At 38.0% G+C, this 25,681-nt stretch overlaps 1 protein-coding gene across 1 annotated transcript in view; it reads right to left on the bottom strand.

Moving 5' to 3' along the window:
* Positions 1-25,681, bottom strand: part of abca12 (ATP-binding cassette, sub-family A (ABC1), member 12) — a 58,291-nt gene that overhangs the window by 31,311 nt on the left and 1,299 nt on the right. Inside the window, exons 3-35 of the mRNA XM_063496776.1 lie at positions 24,974-25,129; positions 24,126-24,233; positions 23,900-23,967; positions 23,293-23,463; positions 22,906-23,099; positions 22,509-22,627; positions 22,317-22,420; positions 21,189-21,335; positions 20,715-20,881; positions 20,381-20,514; positions 19,676-19,806; positions 19,305-19,469; positions 18,860-19,041; positions 18,493-18,626; positions 18,040-18,148; positions 15,057-17,651; positions 14,258-14,370; positions 13,903-13,970; positions 13,539-13,687; positions 12,309-12,439; positions 11,967-12,109; positions 10,651-10,818; positions 10,259-10,476; positions 8,747-9,205; positions 8,001-8,459; positions 7,255-7,713; positions 6,038-6,967; positions 5,743-5,849; positions 4,517-4,623; positions 2,976-3,175; positions 2,471-2,547; positions 1,490-1,617; positions 480-644 (exon numbers count right to left, since the gene is read on the bottom strand). Of these exons, the coding sequence (XP_063352846.1) occupies positions 480-644; positions 1,490-1,617; positions 2,471-2,547; positions 2,976-3,175; positions 4,517-4,623; positions 5,743-5,849; positions 6,038-6,967; positions 7,255-7,713; positions 8,001-8,459; positions 8,747-9,205; positions 10,259-10,476; positions 10,651-10,818; positions 11,967-12,109; positions 12,309-12,439; positions 13,539-13,687; positions 13,903-13,970; positions 14,258-14,370; positions 15,057-17,651; positions 18,040-18,148; positions 18,493-18,626; positions 18,860-19,041; positions 19,305-19,469; positions 19,676-19,806; positions 20,381-20,514; positions 20,715-20,881; positions 21,189-21,335; positions 22,317-22,420; positions 22,509-22,627; positions 22,906-23,099; positions 23,293-23,463; positions 23,900-23,967; positions 24,126-24,233; positions 24,974-25,129 (8,765 nt within the window). The remainder of the gene's footprint in view (positions 1-479; positions 645-1,489; positions 1,618-2,470; positions 2,548-2,975; positions 3,176-4,516; positions 4,624-5,742; positions 5,850-6,037; positions 6,968-7,254; positions 7,714-8,000; positions 8,460-8,746; positions 9,206-10,258; positions 10,477-10,650; positions 10,819-11,966; positions 12,110-12,308; positions 12,440-13,538; positions 13,688-13,902; positions 13,971-14,257; positions 14,371-15,056; positions 17,652-18,039; positions 18,149-18,492; positions 18,627-18,859; positions 19,042-19,304; positions 19,470-19,675; positions 19,807-20,380; positions 20,515-20,714; positions 20,882-21,188; positions 21,336-22,316; positions 22,421-22,508; positions 22,628-22,905; positions 23,100-23,292; positions 23,464-23,899; positions 23,968-24,125; positions 24,234-24,973; positions 25,130-25,681) is intronic.

Below are 25,681 nucleotides of genomic sequence, written 5' to 3' on the forward strand. Positions count from 1 at the left end.
GTTTCATGTAAGCTGAGGTTGTGCGTCTTTAACAAGTTTTATATCAGGAGAAAAAGACACAATCAAAAATTAGATTACATGAAATAAAACAAATTTTGTAAGTAACTAAAATGACCTTTCATGGTCAAACAGATAAAATGCTGCATTTAACCTTTACTGGCCTACACTTTGTTGAGCCTTGTATGAGTTTTCTGCCATGGGTGTGTATTGGGGAAAAAAGGGTTTGTCTAGTAAACAAACATTTTCTTGTACAAAGGCCTTTTTTCTGACTCACTTTGCTCAAACAAACACACCCTGGAAAAACATGTTTTGTGACTGCCCAACAAAAACGATTTCTTTGTTGAAGACAGATTTATGTGCCGTGACAGAACTCCCACATTTTTTTGTGTGTGTGTGTCCGTGTCTGTGTGTCCCTGTGTGAGTGTGTGTGTTCGTGGTTTTTTACATAACAATTATTAACAATAGACTTAAAGCCTTACTTTGTATAACACTTGTTCAACGTTTAGATGTCGAGTCATCAGCAGTGACAATGTGTACCACTGTTCAACAGACAGAGAGCAGAAGGTCTTCATCAGATCAGCCTCTTCCATGTTTGCGAGTGGTGTGGAGGGGCAGTGACGCAGGTTCACCAGCCAGGACAGGATCTGTTCCAAAAAACATGAAGAGAGTTAAAGAACCAGGAAGGAGGCATGTCATGCACAAAAATACAGGCCTTATAGCACATATATATCATCAATAACAAATATGCATTTCCACACTGTTTAACTGAGGTCTCTGTGGGCAGCCGACTTTCAAATCCCTGTACTGGTGAGGCATTTGGAAACAGTGTGAGTTCTGTCCCATTTAGTAAAAATAAATGAATAAAAAAGACACTGTCTAGCATATTTATTAACATGAGTTTTGGATAGAGAAAAAATACTATGAGGCTTCGTGAAGGTGAAAGCCTGAAAGATGTTTAAACCGCACTAAAGATGTTCACAATCATGGAAATGAGTTTGCTCCAATTCAAAGGATGAGCAAGTCACAAATGTTACTGGCAGCCACTTAGTAGTCTATTTTGTCAGTTTACTCACCTATGTAGTGCGCAGACAGGCATGTTTTGCCTCCTGCTGGCTAAACTCTATTTAAGTGATTTCTTTGTAGTTTTTTTTTTTTTTTTTTTTACATAATCTGCAGTGCACAGTCAAAGACATTAAGAAAGCAGCCTTTTATTCTGCTCTGCTGTACGTCTGCTTGAGAGAAACCTTCTAAATACAGTGACCAGTCACTGAGTAATTTTCATTAGGCTTGCAATGTTCCCTGCAACATTAAAGATACAACCTGTTTTTTAGCTTTGTTGTAAATGTACTGTATAAAATAATTAAAAAGCAAAGCTATATTAAAGCTGTGGTATTTTGAAGCAGTCGTACCGACTCTGGATTTTTTTATAGACTCAGTGTTGTGTGTATTCAAATTTACTGAACAGTGACACAAGCTGTCTTTGGCTTACCACTAGATTGTTGTTTGGGAGCGTGCTGTTCATTAGGAGGTCAAGAGTTGCTGGATCCAAATCCATGTACTGCTGCACGTCCAGAACAAAAGCTGTTTTATTCTTCAGAATCTCACCAAATGTCATCACTCCTGTGAAAAAATGTGAAGTGAATATAGATCAAATATTGTCAGTTGATTCCTTCTGTTTTTGTATATTTTTCTAAGAGTTAAAATTACAAATAGACTTTGAAAGTTACAAATTGTTCATTAAAATTTATTTTACATTATTTGATTTACCTCTAAAAATATGCTTATCTATAAACAATTAATCTAAAATACTGAAAGGCCCAGAATGTCACGCACACATTTATATGGTGATTTTATTGAATTTCTTTAAGCCCATTTTACTAACAATCACATGCAACTTGAGCAATATGCAGCTTGAGGATCTTGCCCAAGGACCCTTTGACAGACTGGGGAAGCCAGGGGTTGAACTCCAACTATTTCTGACTGGCAGACAACCGACTCTACATCCAGAGGAACACAGGCACTGTCTAAACAATGCAGGAGCCTCACAATTCCTGGTAGATGTTTTTATATATTTAAAAAAAAAACCTGTTTAGAAACATAGCACTGTTTTCAAGCCAGTCACACTCAGTGAGATGGTGGATTTGATGTTTACACGAGCAACAAATACGAACTGTGGAAAAATTGGTCAACAGAAAGACAAAGTGGTGGCATCAGATGGAAATGAGCGAAGGGTGAGCTAAAATTAGTATTTTGTTTAATATCTACAATGTGGAAAAAACAAATAATAATAATACGTGACTAAAAGTTTACATTTTTAATTCTGACAGTTCGAAATATACTTCTCGGTCACAATACGCCTAATTTAGGACAAAATTGATATATAATTTTACATATAAACTTTCCTTCTTCCATATAAAAAATTTTAAGGTGCAAAATTCTTAAACTATTGCAACATAAAGAAATATCTCACTTGAGGAAGTGCCGTTAATGTTGAGAGAGCTCACGCTGCTGATGTTAAAGCCCAGAGTTTGGCTCAGCACACTAGACCTGTTATCACAAACAGAAAACAGACAAACCCACTTTGAGCAATAAATGAAAATATACAAAGATAGATAGATAGATAGATAGATAGATAGATAGATAGATAGATAGATAGATAGATAGATAGATAGATAGATAGATAGATAGATAGATAGATAGATAGATAGATAGATAGATAGATAGATAGATAGATAGATAGATAGATAGATAGATAGATAGATAGATAGATAGATAGATATTTACATAAATTTCCAGACCTCAATACTATCCAAACAGAGCTTGGACAATTCAGTGATACACGTATTTTGGAAATTAAATGATAGGTAAACCTCTAGTCAATTGCAAGAGCAGCTTTCTTTGAAGAAAGTGCTACTCTCTGCTAGGAAAACCGTTGAAATAAAAACTTAGACAGAAGTATGATGACATCTTTGTACCAGTCTGTGTGGATATTGTAGCTCCTGGGGTCCCCGATTACAGTTTGATAGAAGATATCAACCAGAGACGTTGTGTTCATCACCAGACCCTCAATTATGACCTCTAGGCTGGGCAGGAAAGTGTGACAAAGCTGACCGGACTCTATGTTGAGGCTCTGCATCAGGAGGTGTACAGTCTCTGTATCCTCTAACATACACACCTGTAAGAAATCAGTCACATTATGAAGTGCAATGACGAGTTTGTCTAAAGATTAAACACATGCAAGACAGATCAACTGGTCTCTTGTGGGACTATTTTATTCAGTGGGGAAATTAAAAATGATATATTTTGAGGATTTATAATCAAACCAATAAAATGAACTTGTTCTTTTTGGACGCAGCATTTCACCTTGTCCATTTCATGCTTTGGAGAGGGAAAGCATAAATGGACCCACATGCAAAAGTTGCATGACCAACTTCCGCATGCGTGTATAATCAGTTTTGAGAAAAAGAACGTATGAAGTACATTCCGGGGTCCTTAATCACCAGAAATGATTAAGCTAGATGGCTAATATGTATTTACATGAAAATGTGTTCATGTCTGTTTAAACCCTTTCCTATGATTATTTTCATGTTTGCTTGAAAAAAAAAACTCCCTCTGCTTTACTGCAACTTCTGCATAAGTGTGCATTTCACACTTTGGAAAGGCAAGTGTGAAATGTACATGGTGGACAGGCGTGTCTATTACCCGTTTTGCTGTGATATTCATTTGAGATAGCTTCACTATTAGCCTTAAAAAAACAGGGCTTGTTCAAAGTGTTTCAGTGTTATTTTTGTGGAATACTGATGTCAATGCTGTGGCTACTTATTAAACTCACCAGTTTAATAAGTTTGCACAGGTCTCTCTGGGAAAGTAGGCTTCAGCTAAATAAAGAATCAAATTAAAAACTATATTTCCATAGGTATATACAGCGCAAGTGAAACTATATGTGTGAGGTCTGCAATAACAAAAGGATATACATTTTAAGTAGTTCTAATTAAATCATCTGTTAGTAAAATATATAAAAACCCACACAGTGTTTTCCATGGAAACACACTGCTTCCACCTCATCTTGGGGATGTAACAGCATGTATAATTATGACTTACCTCATAATTACCTTTTAGTTAGTGTAATTAGGATTCTCAACCAGGTTTTGAATTACAAGCTATCACATAACCAGGGTTAGCTAATGGAACGTGCAGCAGGAACAAATTTGGCATGCCAAGTTTTCCAAGCAAATAAAAATTATTAACTGGTAGCACACAATGCAACCTATTATATGCAAATATTTTCCACAATGTAAAAGGAATAAAACCCTGGGATTCTCAAGTATAGTAACAATTTTTTAATCTTGTTACCAATTTCTCATATACGATCCCAATCTCTAAATTATAAGAAAGAACCTAGACACTTGTTTTGCTTTTTGAAGCAGCGAGCATCTGTAATTTTCAGTTGTGAGTTATTATTTTACATTTTGTTTTAATGATAAATGTGTGCAATCAGAGTAATTAAGTCACAAACCAGGAATTTCAGGAGGTCTAGATTTTCTTTAAACTGTGGGTCTGTTGGGAGGATCTGGAAAAGCTGACTAGCTGTATGGATGATCTGCTGCACGAGCATCAGGTTCTCTGTGAACAGTGAGTGAGAGAGAGAAAGCGAGAAAGGGAAGGGAAAAATGAGAGTGAGAGGGATGCTATTAGAGTGTGTAGTCTTAGGGAGTAAGGTCTGTAAGGTGACAGAATAACATGGCATCCCACTGGGCTTCATTACAACTTGCACCATTACGGGGCATCGTCATCAGGCAGCAAGCAGCAAATGATGTGCTTAAAGTGAAACCCTGTACTAGACTGATGGGGCCAGAAGGGCCAGCAGTACTAGATGCTGTCGTGCATTAAAACACATCTGACAAGCCCTAAGAAAGGCACCACCTTAGGCAGCAAGATATGATGACAGAATATTTAATTAGTCCAAAATTAGACAATGTTGATGTTTAATCTCAGGCTGCTAAACACCTAGAGGCCTTTGCAATTACAACAGTGCACTGTGTGTGAGTGCATCTGTGTGTGTATGAGTAAATATGAGTAGGGCTGCAGAGAAGTGAAGCTGCTGCTGCTTACAAAGTGATTCTATGCACTAAAAACATTATCACACAAGCACAGACGCAAATTAAAAGGAGGTCATAGATGTCCACTTGTGTGAGTGCGAGGGGAGACGTTTAGCGAGGGCGGACAGGATAAGTGATTGAATTCTACTTTGCTAATGAGATTTAAAAAGGTGCTGAGTGGCTTTCTGCTGGAGAATGGCCATATGGCCTTGGGCTCTTTGGGAGCTCAAGCTAAGCTGGTGTGAAGTCTTATTCCTCATATCTCCAGAATTAATTTTGCAATACTTTAATCATGTATACAATAGCAACAGCATTGGCAAAATATATTCTGGTCTTGCTGTGGTCTCGCAAAAGCTATAAAAGCTGGAGAAAAGGGTGGCATTGCTCTAATAGCAGACTGTAGCTTATATGTACATACCTTCCCAGCAGGTATGTAAATACAAGCTGAAGCATCAGCGTGAGCTTGACAGCATGGCAACAATTAGACTTAGCATGGATAAAAGGAGATTCACTCTGGAGTCAGAATTGTGAAGTCACTTTAGTTTAACTAATAAATGTGCATTTCTCATCATAATGCTCCTCTTGGACAAAGAAGACTGTAAATGTCCAGACTGGGTCAAAAATAACTGAGCCCTCAAGTTACCTTGAGATTCATTGGCTAGTGCTCTGGTGAAACTTTTAATCACAGAGGAGTATGGTAAGGCATCAGGAAGCATATCCACCACATTCTTGAGGAGATCCATTGACGACCTAAAGGAAATAGGAAGGACTGTTTGTTAAACAGAGGCTTTTAAAATAGTTGACTATAAGGCAAACAAACTAAATTGAAAGTTTCTAGAAGCTAGAACAAATATAGATCTCACAATACATAATGCACAAGATACATTCTTTTTTGTCACACCTTAAGCTGTAATGAAGGACATAAAAATAACACTTACTTTTCAAAGACGTCAGGGAGAGTGAGGAAGGAGAGTACCCCAAGTGCAGCATCAACGGTCTCTTCTCGAGAGGCATTCAAGCCCCACTGCATGCCACTTGTAACTCCCTTCATCACAATGCTCAAATCAGGATTGGCAAAGAACACATGGGCTGTTTCCATCATTTCTGGTGTTGTAGGAGGGACAGCCATAGCTTTGAACATGGTTGGGTAGTCAATGTAGAACAGGTCTATGAAGTCATTCATCGGGTCTGTTGTCATCATTAATGAGGCATCACGTCTGCGTCTGACCAAATGTGTGTGGTAACCGCCTGTCATTTCTGAGTCACTCAAATATTGGACCATGGGGTCTGGAACATTACCGGTGCTTACCAACTGCCTAAACATAGCAATGACGTTTCCTACTAAGTCTTCCAGGAGCTCAACAGTTGCTTGCATGTCCGTGTTCATCTTGGTCAGGGCAGACAAGACAGGCCTTACGATGTCATAGGATCTGAACAGAGCCTCACTCAGCAGATCTAGCCCAGATGCTTCGGTGGAGTTTAACCACATAGACAACTCGGCCACCTTCTCTGCTATCAACTTTGTGTCATTGGATGCCAAAAATTCCTCCAAGACTTGGTAAATCATAGGATCATCACCAAATGCTTTAATGTTAATCATCAGTCTTATAATTTCTGTTGTCAAGTCGTAAAGAGATGCAGTCATGTTCCCTGCACTCGTGGAGAAGATATCATAAGAGGAGATGTTTGCAGAGGAAAGGAAGCGCATTGCTGCTTCTTTGAGGAGCTCCTCGGCTGATGTGCTCTGTTGAAGTAGTTGATAGTTGTCCAGGATGTAGCCTGTAGCATTCACAAGAGCTTCCATGTAGGGCTGCAAGGCGGGGGCCACATTATGCAATTCATCTGAGAGCATTTTGATGGAAGACAAACTGTAGAATAAAGAAATTGACTGAATGTCAGGTTAAGCAGCACAGTACATCAAACATGGTCTCTGTGACTGTGACTCTGTAAGCTGTCTCATGTAAAAAATATAAACATGAGTTCAAAATCTGGAGATTATTGGAAAGCCAAAATACTCATCGAATATAATGAAACAGATTTTTTAATCGATCACTTCAATACAATGGTTACATAGAACTTATTCAGATTTAGGAAGAAGAAATATTTCCTTATCATCAGTCTTTATACTTATGAACAGGGATTTCCCATTTCTTACCTTCTTATGATGTCATAGGATCTGAACAGAGCCTCACTCAGCAGATCTAGCCCAGATGCTTTGGTGGAGTTTAACCACATAGACAACTCGGCCACCTTCTCTGCTATCAACTTTGTGTCATTGGATGCCAAAAATTCCTCCAAGACTTGGTAAATCATAGGATCATCACCAAACGCTTTAATGTTAATCATCAGTCTGATAATTTCTGTTGTCAAGTCGTAAAGAGATGCAGTCGTGTTCCCTGCACTCGTGGAGAAGATATCATAAGAGGAGATGTTTGCAGAGGAAAGGAAGCGCATTGCTGCTTCTTTGAGGAGCTCCTCGGCTGATGTGCTCTGTTGAAGTAGTTGATAGTTGTCCAGGATGTAGCCTGTAGCATTCACAAGAGCTTCCATGTAGGGCTGCAAGGCGGGGGCCACATTATGCAATTCATCTGAGAGCATTTTGATGGAAGACAAACTGTAGAATAAAGAAATTGACTGAATGTCAGGTTAAGCAGCACAGTACATCAAACATGGTCTCTGTGACTGTGACTCTGTAAGCTGTCTCATGTAAAAAATATAAACATGAGTTCAAAATCTGGAGATTATTGGAAAGCCAAAATACTCATCGAATATAATGAAACTGATTTTTTAATCGATCACTTCAATACAATGGTTACATAGAACTTATTCAGATTTAGGAAGAAGAAATATTTCCTTATCATCAGTCTTTATACTTATGAACAGGGATTTCCCATTTCTTACCTTCTTATGATGTCATAGGATCTGAACAGAGCCTCACTCAGCAGATCTAGCCCAGATGCTTTGGTGGAGTTTAACCACATAGACAACTCGGCCACCTTCTCTGCTATCAACTTTGTGTCATTGGATGCCAAAAATTCCTCCAAGACTTGGTAAATCATAGGATCATCACCAAATGCTTTAATGTTAATCATCAGTCTGATAATTTCTGTTGTCAAGTCGTAAAGAGATGCAGTCGTGTTCCCTGTCGTCGTGGAGAAGATATCATAAGAGGAGATGTTTGCAGAGGAAAGGAAGCGCATTGCTGCTTCTTTGAGGAGCTCCTCGGCTGATGTGCTCTGTTGAAGTAGTTGATAGTTGTCCAGGATGTAGCCTGTAGCATTCACAAGAGCTTCCATGTAGGGCTGCAAGGCGGGGGCCACATTATGCAATTCATCTGAGAGCATTTTGATGGAAGACAAACTGTAGAATAAAGAAATTGACTGAACGTCAGCTTAAGCAGCACAGTACATCAAACATGGTCTCTGTGACTGTGACTCTGTAAGCTGTCTCATGTAAAAAATATAAACATGAGTTCAAAATCTGGAGATTATTGGAAAGCCAAAATACTCATCGAATATAATGAAACAGATTTTTTAATCGATCACTTCAATACAATGGTTACATAGAACTTATTCAGATTTAGGAAGAAGAAATATTTCCTTATCATCAGTCTTTATACTTATGAACAGGGATTTCCCATTTCTTACCTTCTTATGATGTCATAGGATCTGAACAGAGCCTCACTCAGCAGATCTAGCCCAGATGCTTCGGTGGAGTTTAACCACATAGACAACTCGGCCACCTTCTCTGCTATCAACTTTGTGTCATTGGATGCCAAAAATTCCTCCAAGACTTGGTAAATCATAGGATCATCACCAAATGCTTTAATGTTAATCATCAGTCTGATAATTTCTGTTGTCAAGTCGTAAAGAGATGCAGTCGTGTTCCCTGCCCTCGTGGAGAAGATATCATAAGAGGAGATGTTTGCAGAGGAAAGGAAGCGCATTGCTGCTTCTTTGAGGAGCTCCTCGGCTGATGTGCTCTGTTGAAGTAGTTGATAGTTGTCCAGGATGTAGCCTGTAGCATTTACAAGAGCTTCCATGTAGGGCTGCAAGGCGGGGGCCACATTATGCAATTCATCTGAGAGCATTTTGATGGAAGACAAACTGTAGAATAAAGAAATTGACTGAATGTCAGGTTAAGCAGCACAGTACATCAAACATGGTCTCTGTGACTGTGACTCTGTAAGCTGTCTCATGTAAAAAATATAAACATGAGTTCAAAATGGAGATTATTGGAAAGCCAAAATACTCATTGAATATAATGAAACAGATTTTTGAATTGGTCTTTTCAATACTATGATTAGATAGAACTTATTCAGATTTAGAAAGAAGAAATATTTCCTCTTCATCAGCCTTTTCCCATTTCATATTTGATGAAAAAGACTGTAGAGTGTTTGCACTGTGATCAGTGATCTATGACTTATGTAGTAAGACCTGACTGATTCCCTGCGATATGCAAAATGTGATCCTTATCACCACGCTGGTCTCATTATAGCAGCTGGCATATAAAGGGAAATCAATTTTAAGAGGATGTCTCGGCTAGCTGAATCATAGTTAAGCCGCTATCTGTGCAAGCCTGCCAGTTTTCAGGCAGGCTTGCATTAAATTAATCAAGTTCAATGCAAATGTGATCACTTCACATCCTTGTGTAATTACGTATGAATCAAATTGGTTTGACTGGAGCATCGTGGATAATGCTGTTATACCAAATGGAGTGGCAAGTTCATGGTGAGTTCATGTATACTATAGGTGAGTCATTTTCTGTGGTTCCTTGTAAAAATTAAATTGACTGTTAACAGAATTTAATGGGAATGTAAAGAACATTTCCACATTCAGATACCATGTTCAGGGGGTTTCTAACATGGCTGTACGACATTTTGTTATGATTGTGTCTTGTGATTGTGATCTACTGAAGGCTTGGATTACTCTGATATAAATATGACACGATTCTAATTCCTCATACTTGCTGTGGTCATAAAAACAGTTTGCTCCTCAAGAAAGTTTTGAAAGTCTAAATCCAGCTAGATGTGATGTCTCATCAACAGTCACTTAGTGATTCGATGGATTGACCATTTTGACCATAAAAACCATTTCCTCTAAAACATAGCAAACCATGGTCACTGCACATAGCAGTGAAATTATCTGATTGTAGCTCACCTGTTTTGCAACTGCATGTCTTGGAGCTGGTTTTGCCAGTAAAGCTGTGCCTCAGGACTCATAGACTGCTCTACCAGCATTGAGAGGTGGTTGGAGAAATTCATGACCAACTGGTTTATCACAAGTACGTTGTAAATGTTGACTTGGTAGAGTGACTTTACAGTTTCTACAATCCTAGCAGCTGTGTCGCTCACATTGGTTGGTCCCATGATCATCTGCTTTAAAGACAACATAGAGCAGAGAGGGACCATTAGCAATCAACAACTTTCTCCGTGCATCAACACTGACCCCAAGTGGTAAAACTGTTAATTGTACTTGCATGTATGAATGCGGTATATATTTTACTATCAAGTGAAATTAAGTAGTACTTAATTTGACATTTTTATACTTACACTCATGTTCATTTGGGAGTAGAGATTCTGTGCGGAAGCATAGGCCTCCAAAACAGGCTGCAGGCTGATGTTGCACCACACAGCCATGGTGTTAGGACTTAACCCTGCTGCCTCACTGAATGTCTCCCACACTTTGAGAACTTCACTGCACTCCAAGGTGCCATTAGCCTATAACAAAACAAAAAGATGTGTCACGTGTTTCATAAGCACTGAAAAAACCTGTTCAGTTACTAAGACGAAGAAATGAGGGAAAGGTCAGAAGTCTCACACAGATATTTTCACTTTTAATAGACTGGTACACACCCACAAGTAAGCTGCTCTTTAAAAAAATGTATTTACAAAGCAGCAAGTGTTTCTGTCACGTCAAAAGTCTATGACAGGGATTAATGTCAAGGTAGGCTATAATAACAAATCTAACAGTAGCCTTTTCAGGAATTAACATGATATGAATACATAAATATGCACTGATGCCAGGACTTTAAGTAAGCTTACAGAGCTGCTAGAAATGCTATATGAATATATTAACTCAATAGACATTTACGTGATATCAGTATATACATACAACCTTCAAAAGGCAAGTCATTACTGCCACACCAGTTTAAGAGAGCAGCATGTTGCGAACAAGCGCAACAGTAGTTGTCCTGCAATGAATCAAGTTATGTGTTTCAAATATCTCCCAGTCAAGGCTGAAGAAAGACCAATTCTGATACAGGTATCTTGGATTAGGCTAAATATGTTGATATTATCAACTGGCCAGTATATACTATAAGACTTAGGAGTCAAGTTTGGGGGTCTGTGAAACATACGCTGACAAGTTGTTATTGTGTGTGTTATTTTGTGGTTCAGCAAGACTATAATTTCCCCTTGTGGGACTAATAAAGGTATCTTATCTTATCTTATCTTATCTTATCTTATATAATGTCTACCTGGCATAAATAACAAAAGAAAAAAAATAAAAGCTTATATATAGTCAACAACTCTACCCTGGTGTTAGCCATAGCTAAATGTTTTCTGTGTCATCGCATCAGAATCTTGTCTGTCTACATCTGTCTAAATCTGCCGAAAGTTAAATAACTCAACAAATTCTGATGCAGAGAAGTGGAACAGAGAAAAAGCGAGAGAGAGAAAAAAACCTCACTGCCTCACTGTTTTAACTTCTGTCAATGATGAAGGAAGGAAGACAGACATTGCTGTGTGCAATTACGCACACATACACATGCAAACATTTCCATAAATGAGATACCGGCAGATGACTAGGGAGACACTTGCACGAATGATACAGCAAGTCTAAAAAGCATTCTTTCAAGAACACTGACCTGCTGAGCGGCCCGCACTGTGCTTTCAATGGCAACCTGAAATTTTTCCAAGACTTCAGAAAAATTGTAATGAGTGTTGTTCAAAGACTGTGCAGCTTCTCTCATCAGGTTCAAGATGGGGATTTGAAGGCTTTGTATCATCACTGAAAAGAAGAAGACAAAATGGCTTGACCCACAAGTTTTGAAAAAACAAAACAAAACAGCAGCAATACTGCACATTAGTAAAAGTGGCAGACATATCAGGAAATGATTATCTCTTACTTGGCATGTGCCAAGAGTTGTGTCTAAAGAACAAGTAAATAAAAGTAAACCTGACACTATGTTCTTCCTTAACATTCTCACCATTTCCTGCTTGGATGCTCTCCACTAAAGTTCCAACCATTTTTTCAAACTGTGGGATAACAGATGTTAAATTGTCCAATAACTCTGTTCCTTCAAGGGTGGACAACAGGGTTCCCAGCATCTGTTCAAGCCTGTAACAAATTAGTAACATATTAGGTATGGGTTAGGGTAATCACAGAACAGAACAATCTTTACTGTGGAGCAAGTTACAATTGCTGTCAAATTATCGTGGGCATCAGGGTAATTTGGGGCTTTTAATGATTTCTTTGAACTGTTACATATATAAACAAGTGCACTTTCAAAGATCAATCTGGAAACCCCCAATACTCAAGGCTGCCATGAACTGGAAACCATTGCAACAGCGTCACTGTCCACAGTGAAGCCAGATTTATATTGCCATGGACTGAGACATCTTGAAATCTGTTGCTGCCCAAATGAAAAAGTCAAATGCCTTCTAAAGAAACTTTTTATGGTCACACAAGCTATTTGGACACCCCAACATTAAATGGGTTTGGAGTAGTAAAAGAAAGGTTTTCTAACCTAAGGAATCTTTATCAGCTTTCAAGCATGGTGGTGATAGGATCATGGGGCTGTTTTGCTGCCAGCAGTACTGATACATTAAACAAAACAGATGGAATAATGAAGAAGGAGGACTACCTTCAAAACCTTTGAGTGGATGCTCCAAAAGTAGAATGATGCCAAACAAAAAAATTATTTTTGGAATGAATAAAGCAGGCTAACGTTAGGCTGCTGTGATCAATTTGAATGAACTCTGCCAATTCTGCCAAGATGGGTGGTTAAATATCCAGCCAGAATTATGACCGGAAGCTTACTGATTGCTACTAAAATTTGGTTGAGGTACAACTTCCCAAGGCACATTTAACAAAATATTACTGGGGTTAAATGGACAATAGAAATAAATATATATTTATTCAATCTTGTGCACCCAATTCCTGTTTTTCAAAGTTAATCAAAGATTCTTATCAAAAGGATAAGAATGTACACAGTACAATCGTTACACTCTGGAAAAACAACAGTTCAAAGAAATCATTAAAAGCCATGCAACTGCCATGAAATTTATGCCCATGATGAGTGTATGTAAAGTTTTTTTTTTTAGAACTGTAAAACAAAATTACTTCCTACACATATCAGGTATGCAATTTAATATCAAACTGCTGTATAACAACAAGCCATTTGGATTGTTGCCATTACACTGATAATTACACTTACTTGTTCCATGTGTCTTGGTCTGCATTCCCAGTTAATATGGTCTCCAGGACTGGAAGAAGTTGAGTAAAAGCCTCCAGGGATGGAGCAGTCATATGTGAGCCAGTGCCTTCCGCAACCAGTGGCCAAAACATGCTCACAAGTTTGCCCAACTAATAAAAAAAAGTGTCAACAATAAGTGTGCAGTTTGGAATTAGAGGCCTAGCAGTCCCGTGAGATGTTTTTTATTATTAATAAAATTATTATTAATTAAATGTCATTTTTAAATTGAACACCTTTAGATGTTATGTTTTCAATATATAAATGTACATTAAACTAATTTTACCAGACATATAATAAAATAAAAATAAAAGTGCAGAGATTTTACCTGCTGAATGATTTGTTGTGCATTGTCTGCTGATGCATTTTCAAAGCCTGCCCAGAAGTTCATGTTACCTGAAATCATTAAAAAAAATGTGCTCACACATCAGGCCTCATTTTCAGTATCTAACATACTAATATGTTAGATACTTATAGTAATCACCCATGTGGAACTGCAAGCAGAACGACCAACTCTTACAACATACATCACAAGCATTGTGGTACTTTGATCTACTTTTGTTCTTAGGCTTTTTGGCATAAATGCCTGAATGATGAAGTGCACAATATGACCTCCACTCAATCAGATTTCATCAGGATTTAACATGCAGTCCACCTACAGTGGTATTGAGAAGCTGACTTGCCTTGGCCATACTCCAAGATAACCTGAGTGATGTTAATGAGGGCAGAAATGTAGGGCTGGACTGGAGATTGCTGTGACAGGAGGCTCTGCAGCGTCTTCATTTCATTGAAAATTCTTAGGAAACAAAGCAAATCAACATTTCAGATCTTAACAAGTCTTATCAAAAGTTCTTTGTGTTCTCTAATGATTGCATAGAATAGAACTGCATGCATGCAATCATTCTGTTAATTTATTTATTTTTATCTCAGAGCATTAATAAGGACTAGAAGTACATGTAAAATCCCTAGTACTTAAAATAACCTTTTTATTTGACAAAAATAAAAATAAAATATAAGAGAGAACTTTTGGACAAGATCTAAACTACAATTAGACCTATAAATTTTCCTTAGAAAAATTAAACATCAGATTTGTTAAATTTCACAGAGAACTGCAATAGGTTGAAAGCAGAGTATTACTACAGACTACTTTTGTGGAGTAAAAATAGACTAAAATATCTGTTGCAGCTAAAAATATATTAAGAACTTTAATTTGAAGCAACTTGCAATTTTGGGTGCTGGAAAAGCAAAGTGATACTTACTGCACTTGTTTATTTTTATAGTAAATCAAAAGCATGCTTTTAGTTCATCTAATGCTTTATTACATTTAATACATCGTATATTAGTTTTTGTGAGGCATTATTTTAAAGCAATCCCTATTCTTAAAGCTATGATTCATGATTCATATTTGTTAAAGAGTACTCATTTGAGCCCCTTCTGTTACAAAATTATGGTAATTGTGTACAGTAAAGTAGGGAAACTCACATCTGATTCAGGTTGTCTTGTCCATTGGCTTCAGAGATGGTCTCAAAATATGTTTTTACAAACTTGAGTGAGCCAAGCATGTATTCTGCAACCATTTCTGGTACAGTTTGTTGGATGATTCTATCAACTTTCTCCAGGATGATGATGGAGATGTTTTTAGCTGAAGCGAAGCTCATGTTTGGTTGGACAATGAGATTTACTGACTCTTGCACAATTTCCAGAAAATCCTGCTGTGACAGTGGGATAACAGTAATGTTTGGGATCTGTATAGCATGTTGCACTACTTCTACAATGGCAGCTATGAAGCTTTCATCCTGTAGGCCTTGTTGCTCTGCCACCATCACAGCTTTGCTTAGAGACTCTGTGATATTGTTCACTATGGAAAGGTAGGCCAGCTGATCATCACTGAGAAAATTTTCCACTGTCTGCAGGATGTATTGGAGATCTGTCACAGGGGTGGCAATGGTGGAGTTTTTCCATTGGATCATACTGCTAAGGAACAATGTGACATTGGGCTCTGTCATCCACTTCTCAATGAGACCAAGGTACTGCTTAATTTGGAGTGCCGTGGAATGCAGAATGGTTGCACTGAAGTGCTGTTCAGAGCCTTCAGTGTTATTCCATGACTCAAGGTTGACCTCTATTAAGTCCAACAGATGCTGAAGAATCTCAATTGCTGTCTGGCCAATTTCACTCACAACGGTGCCATCTATTGGGCCCTGGAGGCTGTTTATTAGGAACTGGACCTTGTCACTAACAAACAAAGAGAAATTTGTCTGTGCCAGCTGTAATGCCACTTGCATTTGTGTGATGGAAAAGAAAGGATGAAGGAGCTCTGCGGTTGCACTATCGCTGGTGATGTTTTCCAGCCGTTTCAAGTACCATTCTATAAGCTTCAGATATACTGTCTGGACTTGCACAGGGTCCGTCATTTGGGAGGTGTTTACTGGCTGCATGTCGGCAATCAACTGTATCAGACCCTCTACCACTTTTATTTCATTCATGATCTCTGGAGTGTTTAGGTGGCTCTGGTCTAGGCTCATCTTGATATTAGTTAGGGTGAGATTCAAGCTGTCTACAAGAACCATGTTAGGACCGGAGTTGAAGTTAACTTGGGTGAAGTCATTGATAGTCTTATTGACAATTACAGGGATGAGGGAGAGGATGTCTGTGTTGTTATGGAGAGAAGGTACCTGTGTCAGAAAGCTGCTGAACATATCTATGAGTCCCGTAACACACTTGGTTGTTACCATGATGTCATTCTGGGGTTCAAAACAGCTCTCAACATTTGCAATCCCGATTACATTTGACATGAGTTTATTTATGTTGGACGCTCCAGCTAGCTGGGCAATAGCATTTAGGTCCTCAATGGTTAGGTTTGTCTGTGTAAGGGCATTCTGGACATCGGACACGGTAACATTTGGTGTATTCATGACCAATTTGATGAATTGGAGGGTCTGCTTGAATGTTTCCAGAGAGGCAGCATCATTTGGTGACAGGAGCAATGAGAAAACCAAGGAAGCTGTGTTTTCATATTCTTTATCCCCCAAACCAAATGGACCAATTTTGATGGTGACAGTCCCATTGGCTGTGAGCATCATGTCTAATATCTGATCCAGAAATTTAGAGATTTCTGAAAATCCAGCCAGACAGTCCTCGCCTGCTGCACATTTGGTTATATTACTCTGCAGAGCCTTGAAATCCTGAAGAAACTGAGCAGCGTCACTTTGGATTTCCTTTGGCAGGAATGCTACAAATTTCTGGATAACGATGTCCTGGGCAGCATCTGGTCCAGCCTGAGTGAGGTTCTGCAGGATCTCAGGTGTGAGGAGGTTGAGAAAGTCCATGGAAAGCAAGTGGAGGTCAGTGACTTGAGCCGTGCTGTACTGGCCATTTGGTAACATGACATGTTCAATTTTTCGTAGCCCATAGAGGGAAACCACAAACTCTTGAATCTGACGGACGTACCCAAGAATGATTTCAGTTGGGTCACCATTTTGAGAGTCCATCACTGTCTTGAACAGCTCCACAGCACTGATGATAGCTTCTACAAAACCCACTGAGGTCTGGTTGGTGAAAGGCTCAATTGCTTTTATGAGACTGTCCACTTCATCAGAATGGAAGTAATCAGAATAGGTAAGCAGAGTGTGTCCCATGATGTTTGGGAGAGACAATGTGAGGTTACCCTCCAAAGAGAGGAACTCCCTTATCAGCTCTTCCAGTTCAGGCAATGTTGGGTCTGTTTCATTCAAGGTAAAAATATGCTGGTTTAACCTGCCAAGTTTGGAGGCTACAGCAAGGATTGTGGAGGCATTAAGGGGAGACTCTTGGCTGAGCAGAGGAACAAGTGATGACAAACCCGTGGACTCTAACAGGGCATGAATGTTTAGAGACATGGTAGCTGGGTTAGTGATGTTTTGATTGGGAAGCTGGGAGATTGTACTGAGGAATTCATCCAGGTTATGCATCAGATTAATCAGGTAATCAGAGAGGGCATCAGCTCCTTTGATTTCCTGTTTCAAATATACAGCTGTCTCGTTTGTATAGATTTCACCATACACATGTTGCAGTAGATTCACAGATCCTTTGAGCCAGCTACAGAGAAATAGAAGAGTAAAACAGAACATGCCAACTTTATAAAGTCCTGAAAGCAATGCATGTGTAACATTAAAAATAACAGAGAGAATTGAGCGTTTCTATTTAACTGTAATATGAAATGTTGTTGTCACTACAAAAAACATGGTAATCAAACTAAAGTGTTGACAAACATGTTATGCTAGCACACATTAAGAAAACATTTTTTGTAGGCTTGTTAAATAGGCAGCTCACTGTAGCTACTTATTTAACAAACATAACAGAACAGCATAAATCTCCTTATCTACACTGATTATTGTGTTTTTAAAAAACAGAAGACATGCTTCAATTCTAAAGCATAAAAAATCCATGTATATTTCAATCAAAACTAAAAGTCTCTGTCACTTACTTTACAAGGGCATCACTTGGTGACATCAGAGCCTGAGTCATTGCTTGAACAAAGTGTGGCCAGTCAAAACCAGTGTCACAATGAAGGGCTAAGTTCTTGTTCAAAGAACCTACAAAACAACACATGCTAGGAATTAGTTGCATTGACTGGAACAAACCGGATTAACAGGCTTTTACATGTATACTAAATAAATATATTTTGTAACTGAGTTCCTTTGATTTGTAGAATTATAATAAAATACAACTTTAATCCTTTCTTTTGTTGAACGCAGTTTAGTAGTCACATATTGTCTAAATATATTTAGATATATTTGTATTATATTTGTGTATATGTTAGTTTTCAGTTCAGTTCAGTTCAGTTCAGTTCAGTTCAGTTCAGTTCAGAGAAGAGAAGAGAAGAGAAGAGAAGAGAAGAGAAGAGAAGAGAAGAGAAGAGAAGAGAAGAGGAACTCACAGTTTGCTGGCTGAGTGGTGACATCAGGGTGGTAGTTCAAAATCCAGTAAGCAATGTGGAAGTAGTCCTTTACCGGTGGCCACTGATCACTATTTTCAATTCTTTCACCAAGACTGATCATAAACCACACAAGACTATAAGCAAAGAAAAATCACAACATGTCTGAGTCAGTAAAGTAATAACACACACCTTGTAAAGCATTGTGCACATTATCTGAAATCTGTTTTCTTCCATTACATTTAGTAAAGTGGGAACCCCCGTATGTTAGACCTGTTTCTTATGTGCTATGTTTGTTATGCTATGTTGTTATCCAAGTAGAAAATGAACACTTGGTCAAGACCTTTTTTGAAGAGCTCCAGAAACAAACTGGGTGTTGTTGTCGGGTATCCAGTTCATCCAGTATTCTTCATCCAGCTTTTGTGTCATTTTGGTCAAAAGCTCAGCAAACTCCAAGCTCTCCTCATTCAGCTCTTGCCACTGAGACAGAATCATGGGAAGTGTTACGTTGAAATCTGCTTTGCCTGTTAGGATGGAGTACAGATCTTGTCCCTGGGGATTATAATATGAACGATAAGACACAAAGAAATTGTTTCTTTAAACAGTTAAAGCAAAATAAATTAATAAATCCTTAAAAAAACATATTTATACTTTTTAATTTACAGGAAGCTAAGTAGAGATGGATTAAGCCTTCCTTGTTAAGAATCTGTTGCTTTTCACTTGAGTAGGTTTATTTATTATAATATAGTAAAAAATTATGACATAATATAGCATTTTTTTAGACCGCAAGTTGCACACATAAAATATATTTTTACCTTTTTAATCAAGTCCTCCCAGTCCATCAGCAAAGCTTGTTGCAGACTCCCGTTGTTGGGGCAGATCAGTGCTGTCCATACTTCAGTTTTTATGCTATTGATGGATAACAGCCAGTCCAAGGAAGCAAGAACTTCTTCACATCTTACATCCTCAGTTGACATCACCTGGTAAAACAGAACAACACATCATCTGATTTACTGCTGCGGAAGCCTTGATGGAGATACTTAATGTATGAAGTGACAATGAAAAGCTCAACTGACAGATGAGTTGGCATTAAACAGCGGAGATCACATGTGCAAGATGCCAGATTTTGACACAGAACCTGTTCACAGGCCAAAAGTTAAGGTCAGTTAACATAAATCCTACATACCTTCATAACTACTTCCATCACACTGTTGAGGACACGGTCCATTAAAGCGTGTGACTCGGACTGGTTTGTCAGCAACGTATGATAAATCATTTGGATGTTATTAGCATCTTCCAGGACATTTTCTAGAATGTCTGCAAAGACAGAAACAAACCAAACTCAACTCAGTGAGAAAATTGGTTTTTGGATTAGGCCATAAAATCAGTAACTTTTCCTACTTTAGACACTTTGTTAAGTTACAAATGACACACATATCTCTTCAGTACAAGTGTCGTTTTGTCCAGTTTTGTTTGTTTTTTTGTTTTGTGTGTGTGTGTACTTTCCCACAGGCTAACTAATCCGAATTGGGTTCAACATTTCATCTTTCATTAGTCCCATGAGAAAGGGTGTGAACTTGTTCCATTCATGTCTTTGCTATGTATTATGTAACGCAACTGATGATAAAACAAAATGTCCGCTGAGTGCATAAGCTTCTCTATTTCTCAAATGCTGCTCTCTTTTTAAACCTGACATTCTTACAGCCCATGTCTTTTATTTTTATTTTAGTTTATGTTTCCCTATTGGATGTATAAGAATCACCAATAATGATTGGAAAGCCATTTTAATAGTGCTGGAAATAAAAGTGAAACATTCACCGTAATGTTAATTTTCAAGTAAATGCTCTCACAGGTGGGACCTCACTATGGACATGATGTTTTGTTGTCATACCTTTTAGCGTCTCAATGGTCTCTGACGCTAGCGTCATGGACTGATAACCAGTTCTGAGGATGCCCCGGACAACCGTATTCGCCTCAGGCACATTTTGTACAAGCTCCAATGCTGCCTGACCGATGTTCAGAAACCTAACAAAGCAAATGAGAAGACTCAGCTTAAAGCACAAGACATCAAAATTACAAGAATCACAGCACAACTAGCAGAACAAATAAGTAATACGAAAGTTTTATCAGCTTCAGATCAAAGGTAAGAAGAACAGTCATTTTAGCTTCAATTGATTTTCTACTAGTATTAGTAGTATTTAAATCGGAGAAAACACTGTACTCACAGCTCTTCCTCTGCGTTTTGTGGTTCTGTATCTGAGCTGCGCCTGGTCCTTGTGATGTTGGAGGCTTCAGATTCTCCTGAAGAGAAATCTCCAGTCAGATTGTAGACCAGTCCTCTGGCAAAGAGCACGTCATGTTTAGCAACCTCCTTAATCCAGGCCAGGAAAACCTGGGAACGAAACATGAATCTCATCAAAACATCAATATTGTAAAGCCACTGCCAACTGAATACCGTTGAGGTTTCTCTGCAGGTGTGGACTGGAAGATGTGGTTGCTTCTTGCTATCACGAAAGCATTTCGAATGTCATCAAATAATTATTTGGCATGCTCTTAATCGTAAGTCGCATTGGGAAAGCAAGTTAGGAGCATATGGAACAATTTTAAAAAACAATCAAAACAATGGAAAAGGAATTAAAATAAAATTGTATTTCTTATATATGTGATTCTCTCTGTTAATGCTAATAACATTAGCCTACCTGTTTTGCCACTTTTTCTGTGCTGATCACGCTTAGAACCTTGTCCACAATTCCCGAGCTGCACGCTGTTGCTGACCACAAGATGTTGCTGCTGTTATCACACAGATAAGAACGCACCAGATCTTTGTCCAACATCAGGCCGAAAGCCTAAAATAGAGAAGATGGTTGCAATGGTCATGGAGAGATGATAGTGTTAACCAAAAAAGTAAATATATATGTTAGCTTTAAGTGGGTTCTTTAACTGGAATATGCTTTAGACAATTTTAACTTGCTAAACTTAGCTAATGTTAGGCAGTATCCTTAATAGTTGCATATTCTGTATATAGTATGGTCTGATAGAGAGTAATATCACTTTAGGGAGCAAAAACAAAAAGTTATTATATTACTTATCAAAATGTTTATTTGCTCTACATGCAAATTTTATGTCTCTGTTTTCCCTCATTTGAATCTTGTTTTCTAATTCCCATTGTGAAATTCAGTTGCTAGGAAATGTTTGTGAGCACTTTGGAATAACCAGACTTTCAGCTAACAATAAATTCTGCTGTAATCTTCATCTAAGCCAGAATTCAAATTACTAAGAGAAAAACAGTTGTACTTCATATGTGTTTGTAAAAGTGAGTGAATACCGGACCACTACTCCCTGCAAGCTTCTTAACTGTGTTAAAATATTTGGTTGTTGGTTTACATATGTGGTTTGAATAAATGAGTTTCCTGAACTTGGATTTGTACCGTTGCTCTGACATTCTCATGTAAAATCTCTTCATATGAGTTACCACTGTTCAGTAAAGACAAGAAAGTAAAAGTTTAACAGGATGTGTCTGTGTAAATGTGTAAATGAATTGTACGCAACCCTCACAACAATCTTTGTGGAACTGTTGTTGTTGCATAAATGACTTCCTTATTAGAATTAAAATTCCTAAGACCAGCTTAATGACCCTGAAGAAATAGATGATGACTTTTTTTAACCTTATAACTAGAAATATTTAATGTGCAATGTATTGAAAGGCAAATGTAGAACTCTTTGCTATTACCTTTTTTCACATGAAAGGAACTGCCTTCTGTGGCATTGCTATTTCTTTAATATACTGCATAGTACTGTTTACTGAACTGTTGCATGATAATGCATACCTTATCCAGTGGTATCTCATAATCCAAAACATTTTCTACGAGGTATTTCACCGTTGTACCTAGTGAGTCATTTGTGACCAGTTCTCCAAGGGGAATGGTGACATCTATGAAGAATTCAAGCACATTGTCAGATATTAGCAGACATGGGTGATACATAGAGTATTTACAGTAAAGCTAATGGTCCATAGTTACTTTTGCCAGGCCAATGATTGATATAGGTGATCACTCTGATGGCTTCAGCAAGAAATGAATCAGACTTGGAGAGCGGGCCACTGGTCTCAGGGAAATCTTCCTCAATGGTATATGCATCACTAAAGAGACAATTTCAGAAGCATTAAATCTTCAAGTCCAAAATATACTATGGGCTGGAAATATAGTTTAAAAAAGTGAAAGGCAATACCAAGAGTACTTCTAAGCTGAATTCACCAGTTTTCAAGCTTTTGTTGACCACTAATAGGTTATTTTTATTAAATATGGTTTGATTTTGCCATTCCATTCTTTAAAAAAATCTGACATACTACGTTAACCCCTTACTTCAGCTACCTTCATTTATTTTTTTAAAACTGTTTCATCACTGAAAATACTTCACCCCTGTAGGTGCTTGAGTACGTCTTCCAGTGTTCTCAGCATTTGGTCAATAGAACCATCTGAAAAGAGCTGAGGAAGAGCTAGAAGACGGTCCCATAGCAAGTTGTCATTTTGCAGCTGATTGAGGAATGTCACTGTCACCCATGCCACCTCCATCATTTCCTCTGGTTGGGTCAGCATCCACTCTTCCAGTACCTGACAACCAGACAGAGAAAGTATCTAAGCCTCCTAAAGCAAGGTACAATTACAAAAAATACTAAACACAAAACAAATAAAAAAGAATACATTTGGTTAGTGTCATCGCAGTGTGCTGACTAAAGTCGACCTAACATACATGGGCCTATATTTCACAAAATGTATAGGATCAAGTGCAAACACAAAAATATACCTGATTGACTGTATAGAGTGAGACTTCGAACACTGTGTTATTGGTCTTGCAGAAAGTGAACACAGCATTGGTGAAAACATCTAGTGAGCTTTCATTCAGCATGGGCAGAGTCACAGTGCAAATGGCCCTCTTTAACAGGTTGGCTGACTCAAGCATGTTATCCAGGTTCTCCTGCAAGAAATGCAGTTTAGGTAAATGCACGTTGTTGTTATTATTACTAGCAAATATACAACTGGTCTACTAACACAACATTATTAGTAATTGTAAATGCAATATCTACAAATTTAGTCAGTAACAGCAGCATGGTTGTAGGGGAAACTGAATATTTTTGACACATAAATTTATCTATCTATTTAATTATCTTTCAAATTTTGGACTGGGTATACGTTTAGTAACAACATAAATAATTATAAGTGTGCTTAGTAAATAAATGCAGTACATGTTTTGTAGCCATTGCTGCAATGCAAACTTGAGGTTTGACTATGAACTACAGGACCTACAGGATCATTTTCAAACTTGACTGAAGATGCTATCAATCAGCTCTTAATACAAACTGTACTAGTACTGAGAACCCTTGTATCTTCTTTTATTTCTCCACAATACCCACCTGATCTTCAGTACTGTTGAAAAAAGTCGTTACAGGATCATTTTTAGGACTTCCATGGTGAGACGTGCCTTTAAAAAGCAAAAAGATATTGTGAAAAACTGCAGGACTTTGATAAATACTAGATAACCATTTAAAAAAAAATCCAAATACCTACATCTACCCCAAACTGCTGGTGATAATATTTATTCAAAAACATCAAAGTGATTATGTTAGTTGAGCAACATACCCAAATTGTCCAGCAGTTTAACCAGTTCTGCATGATCATTGGTGAAGTCGTTGGGGAGAAGGTTAAGAAAATCCCCCACTTGACCAAGACTCTCCAGTGGAGAACTCTCTGTCACAGACCTGTGGTACAGGTATAACACGGCAGGTGAGGTAGTAAATACATTCTATTAGACGCATTTAGGACCCTTTTAGTGCTAAAGGTTTCATCTTTCTGTCTTAAATTAAAAGTACCTTTTGTTTCTGTGTTTGAGGCGCTTGATTTTGACCATGCATTACAGTAATCATATTTATAATACTGCAATTCACTGAAATAGAACCTAACTCTACAATACTTTGGTTCATTGAAATGAAGCTTAACTCGATGACACTTTGATTCCCTGAAAAGAAACCTAACCTAACAATATTTTTGTTCCCTGAAATGAAGCCTAAGGAAAATGTACTGGTAGATAAGAGGTAGACAAACAGGTTCTTCTAGCAGCCATTGACATTCCAGTGCAGGGAATTTAAATCAAAGAAGCTTGCAGATAATGGCATTTGTTAACACATGTAATGTGATAGGTAAGGGTTAAGATCCTTCCCTTCCTCCACAGGGAAAAGTCTGTTGTTGCCAAATTTTCGTGATCACACACTGACTAATCATGTCACGTGATGCTGTGATCCTAAGGCGTGTCCCTCCTCTGAGACACAGGAACCTTGTGATTTAAAGTCAGCAGAGTTCAAAATGTAGTTTTAAACAATAATATATGAAGGGTTATTGACTTAAATCATAGTTGCAGCAAATATGCAATTTGTAAATATGTTTTAGCACTTAGATTGCAGATTATATACATAGACTGTATATACACTGACTATACTGACGAAGAAGGTACCTTGCTCTCCTCGACTTTGATGTTGTTGGTTCTACCAGGCGAGATGTGTTATGGCAACTGCTATCTGTGTTGCACATGAGGGTCTGGAGGAAAGGAAATAAGCCTGTGCTGGGGAGGTTTCGGGGACCCACATAACCTAGAGGAGACATGATAAAGGTTTTGCTGTAGTGATGACACTGGAAAATGTCATATTCATTAAGAATTGTTTCTAGGCACACAATTGCATGCATTTGGCAAATGCAGGCAGTTCAGAAGCCTTAAAAATGACATCAATTCAAGGTAATAATGTGAATGACAATAGGATATCTGATACTGAGAGACAGTTTTACAAACACTCTGTCTGAGAAGTTCCTGGAATAGTTAGAAGCATCTACAGCATAACTGTACGCGGGTTTCATGACCGGTGCGCAACCTCTGCCTTCTTTGTTAGAAAACAATCTGAGCTATTGTACTTGGGAAAAAAGAGAGATCCAAAGATTAACTCAGAATGACTTGTGTTTAACCAGGTAATTTTTGATTGATTGCCATGACGTGCGAGTTTTGAAAGCCACAACATACTGCATAGCTGCATATTTCCTTCAGAACTAAAAGATATCCTGTACAGTCACACCGCTAGTTCTATAGAAACAACATAACATATGGAGCAACTTTACTTAAAAAATATGGAATATGTAGCAGTTAAAACTAA

Source organism: Pelmatolapia mariae, linkage group LG16_19 (genome assembly GCF_036321145.2).
Source record: "Pelmatolapia mariae isolate MD_Pm_ZW linkage group LG16_19, Pm_UMD_F_2, whole genome shotgun sequence".
Taxonomy (NCBI): domain Eukaryota; kingdom Metazoa; phylum Chordata; class Actinopteri; order Cichliformes; family Cichlidae; genus Pelmatolapia; species Pelmatolapia mariae.